The sequence below is a fragment of the Hemicordylus capensis genome, chromosome 2, assembly GCF_027244095.1.
Source record: "Hemicordylus capensis ecotype Gifberg chromosome 2, rHemCap1.1.pri, whole genome shotgun sequence".
NCBI classification, from domain to species: domain Eukaryota; kingdom Metazoa; phylum Chordata; class Lepidosauria; order Squamata; family Cordylidae; genus Hemicordylus; species Hemicordylus capensis.
In genome coordinates this window covers 353,915,620-353,929,806 of record NC_069658.1, presented here as the reverse complement: position 1 = coordinate 353,929,806, position 14,187 = coordinate 353,915,620, and the positions used below count along the sequence as shown (strand labels likewise).

At 42.7% G+C, this 14,187-nt stretch overlaps 1 protein-coding gene and 1 long non-coding RNA gene across 6 annotated transcripts in view; one reads left to right on the top strand and one right to left on the bottom strand.

Moving 5' to 3' along the window:
* Positions 1–9,793, top strand: part of P4HA2 (prolyl 4-hydroxylase subunit alpha 2) — a 57,898-nt gene extending 48,105 nt beyond the window's left edge. For 2 of the 5 annotated variants that reach the window (XM_053298835.1, XM_053298836.1), the window contains exons 13-16: positions 1,738–1,803; positions 3,408–3,476; positions 5,940–6,036; positions 9,297–9,793. In XM_053298835.1, coding sequence (XP_053154810.1) covers positions 1,738–1,803; positions 3,408–3,476; positions 5,940–6,036; positions 9,297–9,367 — 303 coding nt within the window. In that variant the 3' untranslated portion in view covers positions 9,368–9,793. Of the gene's footprint in view, positions 1–1,612; positions 1,673–1,737; positions 1,804–3,407; positions 3,477–5,939; positions 6,037–9,296 lie in introns of all 5 variants that reach the window. The other 3 variants (XM_053298838.1, XM_053298839.1, XM_053298840.1) reach the window with 3 other exon arrangements.
* A 136-nt stretch (positions 9,794–9,929) lies between these two features.
* The window catches only part of LOC128346021 (uncharacterized), a 46,182-nt gene continuing 41,924 nt past the window's right edge, over positions 9,930–14,187 (bottom strand). Inside the window, exons 3-4 of the long non-coding RNA XR_008316741.1 lie at positions 11,657–11,717; positions 9,930–10,157 (exon numbers count right to left, since the gene is read on the bottom strand). This is a non-coding gene — a long non-coding RNA (uncharacterized LOC128346021). The remainder of the gene's footprint in view (positions 10,158–11,656; positions 11,718–14,187) is intronic.

Below are 14,187 nucleotides of genomic sequence, written 5' to 3'. Positions count from 1 at the left end.
CACCCCATATTACCCTCTTTCTCTACCTTTTTTTCCTGTTTCTGTTCCCTTCTCCATGCCCTGATGCTTTTGGTGGAATAAAGGTTTTCACCATCTCAGCAATTCACACTAGGGATGTGCACAAATCATGATTTGACAGGTGATTCAGAACACATCCCCTGCACCTTTAAAATGGAGAGCAAGTGCACACCTGCTCCTTCGTCGCCATTTCCTGAATCAGCAGCACTCCTCCTGGCTATCTTGGCCCGCCACTGGCGCTTTCCCCCAGCTGCTCCCGTGCAGCGCCAGCATGCACATGGCCTCTGCACATGTGTGGTGGCCATTTGCATGGTTGCTGACCATGCAAATGGCTGCCACCCATGAGCGGAGGCCACATGTGTGCCAGCGTCGCATGGGGGCAGCTGGGGGAGAGCGCCACCGGCACACCAAGATAGCTGGGAGGAACGCAGCTGATTCAGGAAGTGGCGGGGAAGCAGGTATCCCCCTGCTTTCCTTTGTTTTAAAGGTGCAAGGGATGTGTTACAAATAGCCCTTCAAGTCGTGATCCATGCACATCCTTAATTCACATCAGTTAAGGAGTCTCAGCTGCAGGCAGCCATGCAGTATACTGGCTAACTGCAACAGGTTGAAAAAAACCTAGCACTAAATCCATCATGTTCCTCTGAACTAAAGTAGAGGAGGAGCAATGCAGGCATAGTGAGACAGGCATAAATCCATTCTCATTCCCGCCTTTGCTAGGCTTTGAAAGGCCTTAGATGTTTCCATAACTATAGGAAAGGGCTGCAAACAATGGGATGTTGGTGCTCCATCAGGAGGCCACAAAGAGATTAAAGAAAGGGACTGCAATTGTCTTGTGGGTCTTCTGTTGTGTAAACCTGTTCTAAAGAGATCTGTCATATTTCTTGGAAATGTAAATAGGGCTTTTTAAAATCTATGTTTATATGTTATAGAAATAAAGTATTTAAAAACAATATACAGATTTTAAAATACAATGGCCAGCATCCATATTTTAAACACAGTGGCTGATATTCTAACTAAAGCTGTGTGTGCAGCCAAAAAAGGCACACATTCAGTGATACCATCCTATTTCTGACACACAGAGGCTTGCATGCAGGTGGGAGGTGATTTCTGCCAATCTCCCCTTCCCTTGGAAATACTGTGCAGTGTGAAATTATCTCCCTGAAGGCTTTGTGACTCTCAAGGACACAACTTCATGCTACACAGATCACTTCTAGGGAAGGGGGAAATGGGCAAAAATGGTCCCCACCCTGTGCACGGGGCCCCCATGCTTCAGATACAGAGATGCTATTTCTGGATGCTCTCATGCATGCAGATTTAGTTAGGATGGTGCTTTGAGTAAAACTGGTTTGGTGACAGAATAGGTTTCCTTGTATATTATGATGAGTTAATACATGTGGTTAGCCTAGGACTATTTAATCTAGGGCTTTAAAGCTGCTGTCATATGCCTCCTTATCTGGCAATGGCCTCAGTGAGCAACTCCGTAAGACTTACTTCCAGATAGACATACATAGGGTCAGGCTGCATGTCTCTTTCCAAAGCTACAAAGATGTACCAGTTTGGAAATTGGGTTATAAGTTGTTGTTTGTTTCAGCGACCCTTTGACAGCACACTCAAAACGGATGGAAATAGGCTAGCAACATTTCTTAACTATGTAAGTATCTCTGTGTTGTGTCTGTGTGCTTGAGGTTTGCAGTTTATTGTTGTTTAATTTTGTAGAAAGATGAACCTGATGCTTTCAAGCGTTTAGGGACTGGGAATCGCGTGGCCACTTTTTTGAATTATGTAAGTATGACCAATCCTCTGTGTGCAGACTGAGAAGCAGAATGAAATGCGTTTATCAAACTGCTAGTATAAACAGAACCAATTGCACGAAATATAGCAATTTACTAGATATTGTATACCTTTAATGTGGACATTCCCTTGCTCTCCTGACATCGGATACAATCAAGGTATCTATGAAGGGAACTTATTTTCATTCTCCTGTTTGTGAAAGAATGCAATCTGCACTGCTATATAGACTGGTATAATCAGGATAGCTTCAGAAAACTGTAAATAAGCTACTGATTAGATTAGATTTTGGTTCAAAATAGAAACTTTAAAAGAATTGATTGACACATTTATTCCTGCTTTATTATGTGTGCAGAGTGTGCATTAAAGGGGTGTTCTCACCTTTTCCAACTTGATAGCATTTGATGTTGTGGGTCTCTTGTGCAGCCTCTCCACTTGCTTTAAAAATACAAACCCCAAGCTTCTCCTGTATTGTAGCAAATATCTTATAAAGTGTCTAACAAAAGCTGTTCATTTACGTTTGTAAAACAACTGACATAAATAATGCTTTCTCAGTGCGATGTGTGCCCTAGTATGCAGTTGAAGAGTAGGGCACACTTGTGTGACATACAACTAAATTGTTCGGTGATGTATTCAGATTAGGGTTCCTAAAATTTGGGGATTAAGGGGTGTGGCTGTTCCTGTGCTCGGTGCTGCCTACATCTGGACTGATGCCATGCTGCCTCAGCTCACTATGCATGCATTTATATGTGTCAAAATGGCCATTGTATGGGAATGACAATTTCAGAGACATACAGTTTCAGAGACATAGCTGCACTGGATGTTGACCATCATGTGGAAGCAAGTGCCACCGACAACAGGATGACTGAGGCACTTGTAATGTGCTAACGATTTTGCTGTTAGTGGAATTTGTAGAGGACTGAAAATATTCATTAGGACAGAAATAGAGCAGTATCAGTTTTATTGCCATATGTCAGACTCATAAATGGCTCATTCAGAGACACACATAATTAAGCTGTATTAAATCAGTGCCAAGATATGCTTTCAATTTGCTAAGGAAATGTGTGGCTTAAAGGGCTATGTAGCCTGATGTGTTCCATTAAATAATAATTTTTTAAAATCCCTGGAAGGGTTACAGTTGAGATCAATAATGATTTTTAATACAAAACTCTTAAGTAAGTTATTGCTGACATTTAACACCATGTAAATCTGACTAAAACCACTAGCTAATATGAGTCTTAAAACAAGGCTTGTGTTTCTGTCCTCATTTTATCATGATAAATCAAAATCTGATGGTTTTAAATAATGCTTTATTCTAATTAACATCTATGGTACTATATTGGGCAGCAGCGACATAGGAAGATGCTGAAAAGCATCATCTCATACTGCGTGGGAGGAGGCAATGGTAAATCCCCTCCTGTATTCTGCTAAAGAAAACCACAGAGCTCTGTGGGTGCCAGGAGTTGAAATAGACTCAACGGCACATTTTATTTTACCTTTAGAATAATACATTTTTGAACAACGAATCTGTGTAGCTGTTGCTGGCTGTGACGCTGAATCATCCGCCATTAGTTTTTACAACTATTTTGTTTTCCCAGATGAGTGATGTAGAAGCTGGAGGCGCCACAGTTTTCCCAGATTTTGGAGCTGCAATTTGGCCCCAAAAGGTACCAGCAACTTGTCTATTACTAACATTTCCCTACTCAAACTGCCATGAATATTATTTTCCTAGTATGTTTCTATCCTAGTCTATTTCTACCCATCAGCTATTTGTATGGCAGTTTTGAGTTCACTGGCTTGATGAATAGCCAAATCTATTTCTGGACTTGGATACAATGAAATACCATTCAAAGTAGAGAAATACCTCCAGCACAATTAGTTAAAATACACTAAAGTTAAAAATGCGCTTGATCGATCCATCAATCAATCTTTGGTTGAACAAAAGAAATGAGTCAGTAAACACAATATAGTAGTACAATTGGAACGATACACAGCAGTATCTACCTACACTAGGAACATAGGAAGCTGCTATATACTAAGTCAGATCATTGGTCCATCTAGCTCAGTCTTGTCTTCACAGACTGGCAGCGGCTTCTCCAAGGCTGCAGGCAGGAATCTCTCTCAGCCCTATCTTGGAGATGCCAGGGAGGGAACTTGAAACCTTCTGCTCTTCCCAGAGTGGCCCCATCCCTTAAGGAGAATATCTTACAGCGATCACAGAAGAGTCTCCCATTCAAATGCTACCAGGGTGGATCCTGCTTAGCTAAGGGGACAAGTCATGCTTGCTACTACAAGACCAGCTCTCCTCTTGCAAATTTAAACCTCTTTTGCTCAACCTGAACCCACTATGCAGAAGCTAGTATTTGTTCCCTAATTTTACTAGCAGTCAAACAGAACTTAGCGATATTTAGGGATATCCCATCTTTCTGGTCAGACAGTAAAAGACTTACATAAAATGAATTCGTATGGCCTGGAAAGTTAATTAAAAATAGACAGATGTAATGATGACAAAAATCCCTATATGACTTACAATACAGTAAAACATGGGCTGTAGTTTCAATGGTGCCTGATGCAAAGACCAAAGTCTGAGCATATGGAGTTTTCCTGAGCTTTCCTTTTAGCACTGCAGTAGGTCATGTGTTAAAACGGGCCCTATGCTGAGCCGTATTATGAGCCTCTACCTCTGAATTAACATAAAAATTTTAATTGGTGGCTACACAAAACAGGTACACCATGAAGAGGTTTTACTGACACTTAATTATTGTGGGGAATCCAAACACCTTTCCCATATCATATAGTCATTTTCCCCCAGCGGTAAATAGCAGCAAACCTTAGCTGGCTTCCCCAGACAGCATATCTATTGACATTTGGAGTGTTGTAAGTACTATGGTTGTACAGGTGTCATGGGTACATATTGGGCTAGTTCAGATGATTAATCTGAAAACAAGCAGCTTGTAAAAGCAAAGCTAGAATTAGGACATCAGAAAGGTTGAGGTCCTGGAGATATGACTGATGCAAATCTGGGGCTCCAGTGGTCTGGTAAGGTATGTGGAAGCTGTCTTCTTCTGTGTGGGCTTACTCACTGAGTGTTGACTGCTTAATTGAAGGCATATCTCATTGTGACAAATCCTTTAACTTGATATTGTTGTGAGTCCAGTTTTCTTATGTGAACCTGCACAAACAGTTTCAGACGGATTAATTGAGTTTCAACCTGCTTAATAAGCCAGAATTGGCTGCAAGTGAAACAATTCTCTTGTGTTTGAGCTTTGATTCGTTGCAGAACTTGCAAGTGTTGTCCAATAAAGTTTAAAAGATACTTGTTTGATACTTTGCTTTAGTTTTTACTGGACAGTAAGCACTGGGTTTTAAAATAGGGCTGTGCCAAATGCTCTCCCATTTTGACTTTTAGATTAAAAATAGGCATTGATGGAGTAAGAAATTTGCTCCAAAATGCTTTAATGGTAAGAGTTTTCCTCTTTTTTTTTCCTTCAATTTTATTTGGGGTCATAATTGCCCCTAGTTGTGGTTACTGCTGCGGCTGCTTCAGTAATTGCCCCTAGTTGTGGTTATTGCTGCAGCTGCTTCAATGATTGAACCTAGTTGTGGTTATTGCTGCTGTTGCTTCAGCACCATTTTCTTTCTAATTCTGTTTGCTTCTTTCTTTTGCATAGATTTGTCACATGGGTGATCCTAGCCAATAAGATAATGTGTACTGTAGATTATGACGTGATGTTATATAGCCGAGCAGGTTTTGCTATGTAGAGATGTCACTATGGGAAAATGTGGTCAGTTGAAAGAGAAGGCAATGTAAATAAATAAACAAACACTTTTGAAGAAATTGCTGGAAAATAATTGAACAGGGGTGTGGAGGATACACTTTTTGATACTCTCTAAAATCTTCACCAGAAAAGAAAGTACTTTTGACCAGCCCTAGGTGAAGTGAGTCTTCAGGATCCTCCAGTGCAGCTCCTAATGAGCTTGCCATGGCAAAGTGTTGGAAGTATCTGGCTATCAATGGAAGTTAGATAATATGTGCATGTGCGCTCTCTCTCGCTCTCTCATACACCCTCCCCCCACACACACACACACCTTATTCATGTAAATTAGTGAAGATTTTCTTTCATTCTCAGGGGACTGCAGTATTTTGGTATAATCTCTTCAGAAGTGGAGAGGGCGATTACCGAACAAGGCACGCAGCCTGCCCAGTGTTAGTAGGGTGTAAGTGGGGTAAGTAAGAACCTCTCTTATTTAATTAATTAATTAATTAATTAAATTTATAAACCACCCCATCCAGAGGCTCTCGGCAGTGTACAACAAATTTAAAAAGACATGAACACACAGACTACTAAAAACAATATACAAACAATTAAAAAACCATTTAAAACCATTTAAAACTAATTAAAATACATTTTTTTAAGAATTTAAAAACCTTGGAAGGCTGGGCTAAACAAGTTTTTAGGGCTCTCTGTGGATATCTGCTGGGAGTGCATTCCATAGGCCAGGAGCAGCTACAGAAAAGGCCTGTTTCCGAGTCGCCACCAGATATACCGGTGGTAACTGGAGTCAGATCTCTCCAGATGATCTTAACAAGTGATGGGGATCATACTGAAGAAGGCCATACTGAAGAAGGTAGCCCGGACCCAAGCCGTTCAGGGCTTTACAGGTAATAGCCAGCACTTTGTATTTCACCCGGAAACCAGCTGATACACCACTGTTTTGAGATCGTTCTCTTCAAGGAATGGACGCAGCTGTTGAATCAACCAAAACTGAAAGAAAGCACTCCTGGCCATAGGGTCCAACTGAGATACCAGGGTGAGGCCTGGATCCAAGAGTACTCCTAAACTGTGTACCTGTTCCTTCTGGGGGAGTGTAATCCCACCCAGTACAGGAAGATCTAACTCACCCCTCAAATTCTGATCCCCCACAATAAGCACCTCCGTCTTGCTTGGATTCAGTTTCAATTTGTTATCCCTCATCCAGCCCATTACTGCCTTTAGGCAGGCATTTGGGGAGTGAATGCCATTTCCTGATGATGATGATGATGATGAGGAGGAGGAGGAGGAGGAGGAGGAGGAGAAATAAATGTGGGTGTCATCAACATATTGATAACACCTTGCACCAAATCTCCTGATGACCTCACCCAGCAGTTTCATGTAAATGTTAAACCATTGGTGGCAGAATGGAGCCCTGAGGGACTCCATATAATAGCTCCCATTTTGAAGAGGAACCATCACCAAGCTCCACCATCTGTAATCTGCTGGAGAGATAGGAGTGGAACCACTGCAAAGCAGTGCCTCCTATCTCCAATTCCCCCAGGTGATCCAGAAAGATACCATAGTTGATGGTATCGAACGCCGCTAAGAGATCCAAAAGAACCAACAGAGTTGCACTCCCTCTGTCGATTCCCAGGTAAAGGTCATCCATCAGGCCGACCAAGGCTGTGTCAACCCCATAGCTCGCTCTAAAGCCAATTTGAAATGGGTCTAGATAGCCACCACTCTCTCAATCACTTTGCCCAACCATGGGAGATTGGAGACCGGCCTATAACTATCCATCACGGAGGGATCTAGGGAAGGCTTCTTAAGAAGTGATCTAATCATAGCCTCCTTCAAACAAGGAGGCAAGGCATCCTACTCTCCCTCAGCAATGAGTTAATGATATTAACTAGGCCATCTCCAACAATTTCCCTCCTAGATAGAAGCAGCCAAGTTGGGCAAGGATCCTGAGAACAAGTGGTAGGCTGCACCACCCCAAGCAGCTTGTCCACGTCATCAGGCATCACAGATTGAAACTGATCCAATCTAAGACTGCAAGAGGGATTGCTGAACACCACCTTAATAGACCCTGTAGAAACAGTGGAACCCAAGTCAGCCCAAATAGAAGAGATTTTGTCTGCAAAGAACTCATTAAAAGCATCACAGCAGAACAAAGCCCCCAGGGATTGGTTTGTATTGGAAGGAGCCTGAATCAAACTCCTCACAAACTGGGATAGCTCTGCGGGACGTGAACCTGCAGAAACAATGTGTGCAGACCAGAATTGGGGGTTTTTGCCGCATAAACCTTCAAATGGTATCTATGCTTTGTCCTGTCACATTCAAGCCAAATTCTCCTCCACTTGCGCTCCAGTCACCTACCTTGCTGCTTCAGACCCCACAGCTCCTCTGTATACCAAGTGGCCACTTTTAAAGCAGATCAGAAGGGAAGTTTAGGAACAATCGTGTCTACTGCCCTGGTGAGTTCCTTATTCCAGGTTCCCACCAGGGCATCGACAAATGGTTTTAGTAGTAGTAAAATTTCAGACTCACTAACTGGTTAAAGTTTTTAAAGGTGCTGGAGAGTGTGTGGTCCAGTGCTTTGAGGCATTCTTGGACGATGTCTGATAAGACTTTTTCAATATTTCCTTGCTCTTGGGCTTGCATATCTTGATTCCGAAGTTCAGTTCCCAGAACCACTGTGACCCCCTTAAATGACAGCAGATCATAGATAACCAGAAGGAAGTGGCCATTTAAGTGAAATTTAAACAGTGAAGTTATTTATTTATTTATTACATTTTCTATCCCGCTCTTCCTCCAAGGAGTCCAGAGCGGTGTACTACATGCTGTGAGTTTTCTCCTCACAGCAACCCTGTGAAGTAGGTTAGGCTGAGAGAGAAGTGACTGGCCCAGAGTCACCCAGCTAGTTTCATGGCTGAATGGGGATTTGAACTCGGGTCTCCCTGGTCCTAGTCTAGCATCTAGCCACTACACCACGCTGGCTCTGAAGTTTCAGTATCTGGTGGAATTGGCTATGAAGGGTCCAAAAATGAGATCATGTGGCTGGCCACAAGTTTAATCTATGAGCACAGCTGTGCACATGGTAGGGTACTGACATTTGAGATTTTTCCTTGCATTTCCTACTTTGCTGACCCAGGGCACAGCACATCAGCATTCCTTGCAACAGCAGGCCTATGCTGTTGGTTCTCTTCACATCAGAGTAGTAGACCACAAGCTACATGTTATGACTCAAGTGCCTGTGACCAAAGGCTGTTTAGAAAGAGGAGAGAGCACCATTGCTCCCGGTCCTGATCGCTCCCTTGCCATATCCACATCTGCACCTATGGAGGGGAGTGGCTCATGCCCTTAATACTGAAATTTCATTTTCATGTTTTTGGCAATTTTTATTTCTTTATTATTACATTACAAATGGAAATTTATTTATTTATTATTACATTACAAATGGAAAGAAGTCTGTATAAAATGGGTAGGCAACCTTAGCTTTCCAGCTGTTGTTGAATTGCAATTCCCATCACCCTCAGCTACAATTTATTGATAGTTAGCAACACTATCAGGAGGAAACTGTATTATGAAGAGAGAGCATATGAAATTGGGGGAGTGTGTGCATGCAGCCTTTATTTTATTGTTGCCTCAACATAAATTTGTTCCCTAATGCCCATAATGACAAGTTGTAGTCAGGCCCAATGTTACAGGCATATTTTTCTCTCTCCGCAGTATCAAACAAGTGGTTCCATGAAAGAGGAAATGAATTCTTAAGACCATGTGGGACAACAGAAGTTGACTGAAATCAACCTACATATTAGTTGGTTTTCTCCTGATTGCTCATCTTTTTGTGCACTGACCAGTTCATTTCTAAGAAATGACCCCTACTTTACTATGGAAGAACGCTGATACTTTTTATTTAAAGATAAGACAGTGTCTGTCAGTGAAAGAAGAAAATTCTGAATGCACTTGGTACCACACAGTGATTTCTCCCCATCATTCCATTCTTCATTATCTGCCCTCTTCACTTTCTATAACAGCAGCAGAAACTGTCTGGTTGGTGACTAGGCGAGTTTGGGCACTTTGGTCTTGAGCCTCCTGAAAACCCAACATTTTTGTTATTAAAAATTGTCATTGAACCAATTTTTCAAAAGTACAATTTTGATTTTTCTTGTATTTCTAGGATGTGCAACTTTTAACAAAAAATATAAATGTACTTTTTAAAAGTGGCATTTATAGCATGCATTTCATTGTGGCAAAGGTTCAACATTGGCCATGACAGCAAGGTAAGTTGGACATAAAGGAAAAGGGGAGGGAGGGGATTGGGGGCATCACATGTGGGATGGGGATGGAAGGGGGTTGGAAAGTGGGAAGTGGCTGAAGAGCCTGCAGCAGCAGGTGAGGAGGAAGCCAAATTAGTCTTTGGCTTGAAAATTCCCAGTTCTTGGGAAGCAATTTACCTTGTTTCTGAGCCAAAACCAATGTGAATCATTAGGAGGCTATCCACATGATGGGAGAAAATCTTTGGTTTATCATTCCAGTAACTTTGTGGCTATGGAGGGTCAGAAGGACGCGGCCAGATCTAGGCTTCACCTAGATAACAAGGAAATTAGGTTAGACAGAGAAATCAGAAACTAGAAAACAGTCGTCTCATATAGGTGAACATCTCTAAGTCATGGGTTTCACGTCCTTTTTGTCATTGTAAAAAAAATTCTAAATTGCATTCTGTGAGAAGTTTTTACTGAAACAAATATAAAGAGTCTGAAGAGCCGGTTGAGGAACAAAATTAAACTGCAATTTTAATAATACACTGCAGTTAGTATAATAATACAGACTTACTTGACCTATCATGTGTTTGGCTGTCTTTTCCCCTTGTCTAATCTTTGCAGGCATCCAGTGCCTGCAAAAAGTGCGCTCACACCAACGTGGGGACCCAAATCTGCTGCAATGTTCTCTCTTTCTCTTTCTCTCTAGTGGTATAAGCATTTGAATGGATATTGAAGCAGAAATTAACAACATCCAGCACAGGATGCTGCTTTAGCTACTGGGGCACAAACCACTCTTTGTGGCATGGCAGAGTCTAAAGTTACAGTTGATTAGGATCAGGGTACCAATGCTCAAATACTTAGGCAAAGGGATGTTCTATAGCATGCCATCAGCACTGATAGTATTCTAAAAGATTTGGTAGCAGCAACATATCAGATAAGAAACTGAGCTCACAACTACTGTTAATTCGCCTTGGTTTTACTCAAAATGACTTTAATATTGACTGGAAAACGTCTCTGTGTACATGAGCTAGAGTTCATTTACTTGGTTGGATATTTAAAATAGTTGTGTTCTCTTACCAAATAACTGCTTTCAGACTACTCAGGGTTATGCTCCATGTTTGGATGTAGTGCTGGCCATCAGTCACTTGAGTACCACAAAACTTTGTCTGTGCCTTAATCATTCTGTTTCCTTCCCAGAGGCGTAACTAGGGAAAATGGCACCCGGGGCAAGCACTGAAATGGCGCCCCCCCACTGCGCCCCCCCCATCGCCCCCCCCAACATACTACATTATACTTAGGTTTTTCCTCACAAGCGCCCGCCGCCGCCGCCAAGCCAGGCCACTGACTGGCCGCCAGGCGCCAGCAAAGCAATGGGGGGGGCGCAGGCAGCGCGGAAAGGACCGCTCGTGGGGAAGGGGGCACTGACGCGCTCCCTTGACTGCTGCAGCGCTGCTGCACTGAGCAGGAAACATTTGTATTAACAAAAATTTAAAAATTTTTTAAAAAAATTGGTCATGGCGGCGCCCCCCATGTGACCAGAAAAAATGGCGCCCGGGGCACGTGCCCCCCCGCCCCCCCTATAGTTACGCCTCTGTTCCTTCAGGAACTTTTCATTTTCAGTTTTAAACAACATTTAAAACAACATTTTGGTTGCACATTCCTTGTTCACACTTGTGCTTGAGGGGACCAATACATTCAGATAAATATACATAGATTTCTGATTAGTACAGAGATGGCCTCGGCAATGTGAGCCATAAAATAGGTTAAGTAATTCATATTTCTACATAATCTCTGTTAACTAGAACACAAGCATTGTAACCTTACATTGTAGCGAGCAGTACTTGGATTCCACCATTTAATCTTAGTGCATAGTTGCCCAGGCAGCCTGTGGAAATAAGGTAGGAGTTGATTGGTTCTTCATAAATCCAGCAGAGGGCCTCTGATGTTCTCAGAACAACACTCCCTGTTTACTATCACAAGCAACTGTAGGAATCATAGCATGCTATGGACAGGATGTTATGAATAATATACTCTTAGAATTCACTTTTTTTCTTTTACATGGCTACATTAACCGCATAGCAGTGATGCCACAGGTGGCATCACCTTCTTTGAAATGTGTTCAAAACTAGGCAGTTTTCTAGCAGTTAATAATATTAATAAACTTGATTTGTTAGTCACCTCATAACAAATTGTTCTCTTGGCGGCTCACAACAGAGAATTAAAACATACAATAAAAATACACAACACATTAAATCATAACAAACAAAAAAGGTAAAAATAAAATACAATTCAAAGCAGCTTAAAAACTCTAGTTAAAAATCAGAACAAATCTGAAAACCCGAATTTAAAAACTTGAATTTAAAAGGCTTGGGTGAACAAAAAATGTATTTACCTGGCGTCTAAAAGAACAAAGTGATGAAGCCAGGCGAACCTCACTGGGGAGGTTATTCCATAAACGGGGTGCAGCCACCAAAAAGGCCCTCTCCCTGGTAGCCAACCTCCTCGCCTCGTTTGACAGGGGCACCAAAGGCCTCCAAAGAAGATCTTAAGGTATGGGTAGGGACATATGCAGCAAGGCGCTCTCTCGGGTAACCCGGTCCCAAGCCATTTAGGGCTTTAAAGGTTAAAACCAGCACTTTGAAATGAGCCCAGAAAGTCTGGGACAGTTGCACCCTGTCTGGATCCACTCCTCCTTTCTTCCACTGTTTTGTTCTTCTAATTCCCTTCACGGTTGTACAGTTTCTTCCTGCTGCTTCCTACATATTCACTAAGGTCATTCACTTAGGAGCTAGGAAGGGCGGGAGGGAAGGCAAGATCGCACCTACCTTCCCCCCCAGACAATCTGGTCGTCGTCTTCAGCCATGCTGCTTGTGTCCCCACACAACTTGCCCTGTAGTGAGCCATCTGAAGGCTGGGGAAACGCAGCTCAGCCTCCAGAAGTCCCACAATGTGCCACACAAGGAGCATGGGGGGTATCCCTGTTGCCAGGTGTTCTAGCTGGCTGGCTCTATGAATGCTCAGGCTGCAAGCAGCCCGAGCGTTTATACAACTGGGAACTGGTGTAGAAGGGCATGTAAACCGTAATATAAAACACAGGCTACCCCAGTGAAGAGTGTCTGGATTGGGACAGATAACGTCACTGTCAGGAATTCAGGGACTGATACAGATGAGCTTCAGTGCAACACAAATTGTGTTAACACAACTATAACACAGAAGAATAATTAGTCAGCTGCTACATTACTACATAAATTCTGCATTGTTGGCACTACCAAACCATATCAGTTGCCATAAACAAGAATACCATGTGACTTATGTGGACTAGACATGAATTTACAAACTGTGTGACTATACACACACACACATATTTAAAGATTATCTACCGGGCACATTGATGTTAGAAATAGCTCATATGGAATCATGAAGGTTGGACACAAAAAAGAGCTAAATCAGCATGTGTCTAATAATGGATGCAATTGAACATTAAAGTTCTATTCTACAGTTCTGTCAAAACTTTCATTTATCCATCTAAACATATCCTTTTACACTTCTACTCAACATTCTTACTGTGATGAGCATTACATTGCCCTCTGGCAAGTTTGACAAAAGGAGCCTCTCCTCTTGTACAGTTAGGAACTAGGAAGAGGGCAGCCATCATGCCTGCAGCTATGCTATGCTTAGCAGCTCAACTATAGAGAAGATCTCTGTCCTGCCTCCCAATTCCAGCTCCCAAGCTGGAGATGAAGATTGGGATGGCTCTTTTGGTGCTGAGCTGCGCAGGTGTGTGCAGCCCATTCCAAAACAAGCCCCAGACTTCCCCTCTGGTTCTGGAGAGCAAGGCTGGGGCTTGCTTTTCGAGGCGCTAGGATGTAGAGCCACTGAAGTGGCTTGACTGGCCAGAACCAAAACAATCTTCTTGATTTCCTCAGCCTTAAGCCTGGGGTTGGGAAGGGAAGCAGGGGTTTTTTCTTGACCTTGCACAAGGGCATAGCATGATATGGGCTCACAATACGGAGAAGAAAATACTGCTTACCCTCATATCCTGCTTACACATGTGAAGCTACCCACCAAAAATGAAGCCTTCCTCCAAGGAGGAATCAGAACTAACAACTCAAGCTATTGTCATGATCATGTGAAAAAGCTACCCTCTTTTGCAGGGAAGAATCCCAAAAGTGCTTACCTGTGGTTCTCCCACACCTTGCCCAGCAGCTCTGGAGGTCAGGTGAAGGGAAGCGCCGCCATGCTGCGCCCTGCCCCCTCAAGCCCCAGTAATACACCGCATGAGTGTGCAGTGCATTTCTTGGGACACCCCCCCCCCCAAGTATTTCCGTGATCATGTTCAAAACCCAGGTTAAGTG